Genomic DNA, 6,938 nt, shown 5'->3' on the forward strand with positions numbered 1-6,938 from the left:
TGGAGCTCCAGTTTCAATTGTATCAGATCGAGACTCCAGATTTACATCAAAGTTTTGGCCTAGTTTGCAGAAAGCTATGGGGACCAAGTTATATTTCAGTACCGCTTTTCATCCACAGACGGATGGTCAGTCTGAGCGGACAATCCAGACATTGGAAGACATCCTAAGGGCATGTGTGTTGCCATTCAAAGGCAGTTAGGATACACATCTTTCGTTAATTGAATTTGCGTACAACAGCTACCATTCGAGTATCGAAATGGCACCATATGAAGCCTTATATGGAAGACCATGTAGGACTCCGATATGCTGGAATGAAGTCGGTGAAAGGAAATTACTAAGTCCAGAACTTGTACAACAGACATCAGATAACATTAAGATTATAAGAGATAATCTTAAGACGGCTCGAGATAGGCAGAAAAGTTATGCTGATAAGCGGAGAAGAGAATTAGAGTTTGAAATGGGTGATAAAGTATTTCTGAAATTATCTCCGTGGAAAGAAATACTCAGGTTTGGTAGAAAAGGGAAGTTAAGCCCGAGATATATTGGACCCTATGAGATAATAGAAAGAATTGGTCCAATGGCATATCGATTGGATTTACCTCCGGAATTATCTCACGTTCATGATGTGTTTCATGTGGCAATGCTTAGAAAGTATGTACCAGATCCTACTCATATATTATCTGAGCAACCGGTACAGTTGAAAGAGAATTTATCATATAAGGAGGAACCAGTGGAGATTCTGGACAGAAAGGAACAAGTCTTGAGGAATAAGACAATCCCATTAGTAAAGGTGCTATGGCGAAATCATGCTATAGAAGAAGCAACATGGGAAGCTGGGGAGAAAATCAGAAATAAGTATCCGTAGTTGTTTAATTGATGGACTTGTGGGAAAATTTTGAGGACGAAATTTTTATAAGGAGGAGGTAAATGTGAACCATGAATCCCAATTTTACACTTAAGTGTGTTTTCTTGTTTAAATTGTCTTAATTTTCCACTTAATTGTGTGTCCCTATTTAGATTTGTATAAATAAGTTGAGTAGGTTGGTGAGAAAGTTAGTGTGAAATGGTGAAGAAGGAATGGGGATTTGAAAAGAAAAATATGGATATTGAGTTTGAGAAATTTGGGAAAAATTATAATAGTTGAGCTAGTGGTGGAAATAATATGAAATTGAGTTTGTGAAATTTCGGCCTAAGTATAGAGAAGTTATGTGAAACGCGTTATGGCTGAAGGACAAAAAAAAAGGAATTTATGTGAAATGCAAAATATGGGAAATTACTTTGGAAAAATTTGGAAAATCTGTGTAAAAGTATCATCAAAGTGGTGAGCAAACGTGTACGGAGAACAACGTTCGTAGTAGCTAAGAGCGAGATCGTTGAGAGTGAGATCAGCGAGATCGTTGAGAGCGAGATCATTGAGATTGAGACCAGCGAGATTGGAGAGGAAATGGGAGAGAGCGAGATTGGATAGAAGATGGGAGAGAGCGAGACCCACGAGAAAGCTGGAGAGAGCGAGAGGGAGAGCGAGATTGGAGAGAGCAAGACCAGCGAGATTGCTGGAGAGAGCAAGAGTGAAGAGAGCGAGACTAGCGAGAAAGTGGGAGAGAGCGCACTTCCGAGAGTGGAGAGAGCGACACTGTCGAGAGTGGAAAGAGCGAGAGCGCCTATGCGTTAGCCTTGCTTTGTTCGATTCGAACGTCACGCCCACGCCTTGCCTATGCATTGAACGGCCGAGCAAGCTTCTGGGCAATGTATTTGGACGTGTTGGGGTGGATTATGCATGTAAAAACCCTAATTTGAATACAAACAAAGCTTGAAGACATAAGGGCAAATGTCAATTAAATCTAGGTGTCCGATTAATAGAAATTCTTAAACCCTAAGAAATTGTGTTGGATGCGTTTGGGAAGAATACATTGAACCAAGATGAAGTCAGCTTATGTTGATAAAGGAAGAATTAAACATTTAGCCATGCAGCCAAGTAGGTGCTGTCAATCCCACGAGCAATTTGAATGCCTATAAATATGGAGTTGGGATTTCATTTTCAAATCACACAAAAATCATAAATTTCGTAGAGAAAGTAGAGGGCAGTGAAGATTCAGAGGAATATGTCAACTTTGGACGAGGAGATCTTCCAATATACTTGTGCGTTTGGAGTGATTCCAAAGTCATATAAAATCTCTGGAAGTCTAATTTTCAGAGTAGGGCTGCCGGAGGAAAAGGTTCAAATGAACTGGGCTGGAGGTTGAGAAGAAGGCAGAAGGGTCAGACTGTCGAATCAGTCTGGGCCAGTCTTGAAGATTTTGAGATTCCGGCCAAACCATGAGGTATTCTAAGCTAAAATTTTAGGGTAAGATTCCTAAGACATTTTAGAATAAGTTTGTAGAATGAAGTATTTCCAAATAAGGTTCGGAACTATAAGTAATCTAAATTGTAAGTTGAATGTGGATTCTAGGGGTGAAAAATGGACCCGAGGAGCTACTAGAGTGAAAAGTTCCTAAGAGTTCGAGGTGAGTGGCTAAAATGTTTTTAAACTGTTTTGATTACAAACGTTTTATAGAAATCATGTTTGCGAAAATAATTCTCATGCCTACTAGTTTTATAAAGTGGTTTCCAAGCAAGATCTGAATTGTGTTGTGAACACATGCCTATTGTTGAAAAACTATTTACATATGTTGATTTTATCCATCATGCATTATCATCTTTAAAGTCATGTTGTATATGTGTTATACTATACATGCTTTAAAGAGAAAAGTTGTTTATAAACAGTTTTGGTAAAATGCGATGCCGAAGTACAAGGAGAAGGTATCCACCCAACTAGATACTGAAGTACAAAGAGAAGATATCTATTGGTATTGAAGTACGTTTGAGAAGGTTCCAAGCTAACGGGATATTGAAGTACGTTGGAGAAGGTATCCTAGTAGCTCGATACTGAAGTACAAGGAGAAGGTATCTGAGCAGTAGTACCTAATGTGGCCATAGGTGAATAAAGTCAGAGATTGAGCAAAAGGGTTCTCTCTAGACTAGTAGTTGGTGTTGGGATTATTTTACCAGTTATACAGTACTTGATTTGAGAAATGATTTTACTGTTTTATGTTTAAAACAACTTTATATAATTTTCGCTTGGAAAATATTTATGCTACAAAAGTTTATATTTCAGATAAAACTATTTTCTGAAATCATGCATGAGAATTTACTATATTTTCTCGGTCACTCACTGGATGTAAGCTCACCCCATTTTCAAATATTTTTCCCCCCCCAGGTAGCGGTCAAATCCTCTGAAGACAGCTCAGTATCTGCTCTGCCACTAAAAGACGAAAAGACATGTAACCGTTTGCTAGGTGGTTACTGTTAATATTGTACACATGTTACTATTGTTCATATAGGGACTAGGGTTTGTGAATTTTGGGAATTGTAAATCTAATGTTGTAAATACTCTAAACATATTAAGTTTCTAAGTTAATAAATTGTGGGCCTACAGCCGTCCCGTTGCATATAATTTGTATTTAGTATTAGAGTTATTCCGCAAGAGTTTTTAGGCAGTAAGTGTTAGCCTAAAGGTTGATAACTGCTGCAGTCACACCCTTCGCTAGGCTAAGAGAGTGGTCTGGGGCAGGGTGTGACACACTCACCTTGGTAAGGATAGGAATCTTTCTCTTAAAAGTTCTTTGATCTTCTCGGGCTCCTCTTTTGAACCCTAAATTTAAGATTCAAATTAAAGCTCTAATTACTCATAGTTCTATGCTTTATCTCGAGTTATTTCCTTCTACAAATATGCTCTAAAATGTCTCAGAAATCTTTCTCAAAATCATAGCTAAGAAAACTTCGTGCTTTGGCCGGAATCCTCAAAAAATAAAGATTGGCCCAACTTACCCGACAGCTCAACCCTTCTATCTTTTCTTCATTCTACAGCCTGATTCCTTGGAGCTTCTTCTCTGGCAACCCTATCCTGAAAACTAGACTCTTTTAGCTTTCAGGTGGCTTTGAAATCACTTCAAACACACGAGTATTCTGGGAGATCACTTCGTCCCAAGTTGATGCTTTTTCCAAATCTTTCTGTTCGACAACATCTTCCCCTCTTGGAACTTCATGACCGACGCATGGTTTCTGCTACCAACGCATACGTTCCTTCATCAACGCATGGTCTCTCCCCATTAGCCTTCATACACTCTTCTTTATGTCCTTTGAAGAGAATTTGAGTTCTCATCTGAAGTCCTTGGCCCTATTTATAGACGTCCAAGACTTCTTTAAGACCGACACCTCCTACTTGGCCGCATGTCCAAGTGTCCTTTCCTTACACTATTAACGCAACCTTGAATCACGCAATCCAAGGTGTCTTATTCCCCTTTTACCAACGCATAGCCCTCAAGTTTTCATGTCTTCTTGTGCATCCACCTCATTTGCTTAAGGCTTAAGATTTCTTCCCAACAAGCCACATATCATGATGATGATCTTCAATGCGGTGTCTTTAAATCTCAACATAACACCCTTCAAGCCATGGCCGCCTAGCACCTTTCCCCTTATGTGACCTATTAACCTCGGTTGTGCCATTTCCAATTAACGCAACCTTCCCCCGTGCATCTCATTGACGCAACTTGGTCGCATATGCTAGATGCTCGCAAGGCTCATCCTTGGCCGCATGCCCTCTACTGCATGGCTTACCTTTGCCTTATGCGCTCAACTAGGATTATGACCAACCTTCTTCCACCGCATACTATTTGCTCAAGCCTTGTCCTATGCGTCCACATGCCTCTGATGTCCTCGGAACCTAGCACATCACCAATGCATATAACCTTTGGGTCGACTTGGTTCGCAACTCAACACCTCATGGTATAGCTCACCATCGCATAGTGTTGCCGCATCCATCACGTAGCATCGCCGCATGCCATTGCGTAGCACCGTCGCATAACACCAACGCATAGCACCACCGTATAACACCAATGCATTGTATCGCCGCATGACACCAACGCATAGTATCGCCGCATGATACCAACGCATAGTATCGCCGCATGACACCAACGCATAGTATCGCCACATGCCACCAACGCGTATTGTTGTCACATACAATCAATTGCATACCTTTGGCCACATACCATCAGCCGCATACCATCAATTGCATACCTTCGGCTACATACCTTCAGTCGCATACCATCAACGCGTAGTGCTGGAGCATACCATTGACTGCATCGCCGCTTCCATCGCGTAGCAAGGCCGCCGCATCGAACGTGTAGCAAGGCCGGCACATCCATCTTGTAGCATCGCCACATACACGATCAACCTGCACACACATCTCCAGCGCCTTACGCCTATGTCCGCACATCGTGAGGCTACCGCATGCTCTACTAACTTCTCAAACATAGGCTACCGCATGCGTTTCTCTTGGCCACACTTTGGCTTCCTTCAACGCCCAAATAACCTCTAAATGAGCAAGGTCAATGCATGGAACAACCTTAGTCAATTTTCTAGATGCCAATGCATAGGTTATACTTAGCCAATTTGCTACTAGTTAAGGCTTATCTCAAAGCTACTAAATAATCTTTATTTAAACACTTAGGATTTTTCCTACTCTTTGACATAGGATTTAACTTCCAATCAATTAATTCCCTTAATCACTTGCTTAAGTAAGAAAAATGGAAATCCGGGTTTCACATGCTAATTAAATTTTTATCATTTTAAATATTGAAAATTAAAATTTTCTTTAATTTCATAGTTTCAAAAATCTTTTTAAATCTAATATTAGAGCTTGGAAACTAAAAGCCACACAGATCTAAATCAATATATGACTTTGACTATGCAGTTTTCATTTTTAATCATGATAAGTTTAAATTGTTAGGATTGGAGATGAGGGAAATAAGGTTCTTAATGTGCGAACTGTAGACAGTGGGGACAACTTTGATGAAAAAAATATGATAGGTAGAAGTAAAATAGTTAGAAAATGATGTGTTTTTTGGAATGTTAGCCATCCATTTTAAACAATTTTCCTTCTAATCTGTTTACTTCCAACAGATTCCGAAGATGCAATTGAAACTAAAATCTCCTATTAAAAGATATCAAAAAAGAATTAACTCCATATAAATATTCACATTTTAAGTCTTTTGTCAAAACAAGCCATTGTAGCTCAAAGAAAATTATTTTGTACATTGACATTCGTTATTATAAAAAAAATGGTTATCTCCAACGAGAACATGGTTGTTTTTATTGGTGTCCTTTTGTTAAGCATGAACTTTGTTGAAATTGCAACTGCAATTAGGTCTATCAATCTTGATCATCTTAAAGATGATGCCAATGTTGTATGCAATAGAGGAGTTCCTATAGAACTACATGATGATGCTAATCAATATGCAAGAGGGAAGTATCCAATTGATCACTGCATATCTCCACATGATGGACAACATAGGATTCCTAGATATGAAGTAACAAGTAGTATCCTTGTCCATACCTCAAAAAAGATTAAAGAGGATAAAGATAATGTTCATACTCTACCTTATATTGTTTAAATTTATTTCACATGTTAATGAAAAATATTATTTTTACATTCCTTTTAAGAATTTTTGACTAAAATATTCTAAATGTTTTCTCCCAAACGAAATGAATGTTACAGAGGCTACTTTGGTAACATATTACTTCGACCAGTCCACTCTAAAATATAAGAGACAATAATATAATAATATTATTATACAAAAAAAAAAATAATGGGAACGGAACACCAAATAATCTTTACCAAAAATTACATAGTACAATTAAAGCAACATGTGAATATTACCAAAAATATGATCGATGAAAATTTAAACTCAAGTCAATAAAATAAGTAACCTAATTTAACTTAAAACCAAAATATGATCAATTAGCCTGAAACCACGTCATAATTAATAAAATTTGAACATATACACAAATGATTAGTGAAACTTGAAACTAAATCAACAAAATGATCAATTACATTTGAA

General features: G+C 38.3%; 1 protein-coding gene across 1 annotated transcript; it reads left to right on the plus strand.

The window, feature by feature from the left end:
• The first annotated feature begins 256 nt into the window (after positions 1-256).
• On the plus strand, positions 257-865 carry LOC150036061 (uncharacterized). The gene is made up of 2 exons (XM_090313556.1): positions 257-507; positions 649-865. The coding sequence occupies exons 1-2, from the start codon at positions 257-259 to the stop codon at positions 863-865; spliced, it is 468 nt and encodes a 155-aa protein (XP_090169682.1).
• The last annotated feature ends 6,073 nt before the right edge of the window (positions 866-6,938 follow it).

This window comes from Benincasa hispida, chromosome 5 (genome assembly GCF_027475165.1).
Source record: "Benincasa hispida cultivar pf3 chromosome 5, pf3_genome.v1.1, whole genome shotgun sequence".
Taxonomy (NCBI): Eukaryota; Viridiplantae; Streptophyta; class Magnoliopsida; order Cucurbitales; family Cucurbitaceae; genus Benincasa; species Benincasa hispida.

Coding starts and splice junctions, on each gene's coding strand:
- LOC150036061 (XM_090313556.1), top strand. CDS start 257: ATGGCACCATATGAAGCCTTATATGGAAGACCATGTAGGACTCCGATA. Junction 508..648: donor CCGTGGAAAGAAATACTCAG/GTTTGGTAGAAA, acceptor GGCAATGCTTAG/AAAGTATGTACCAGATCCTA.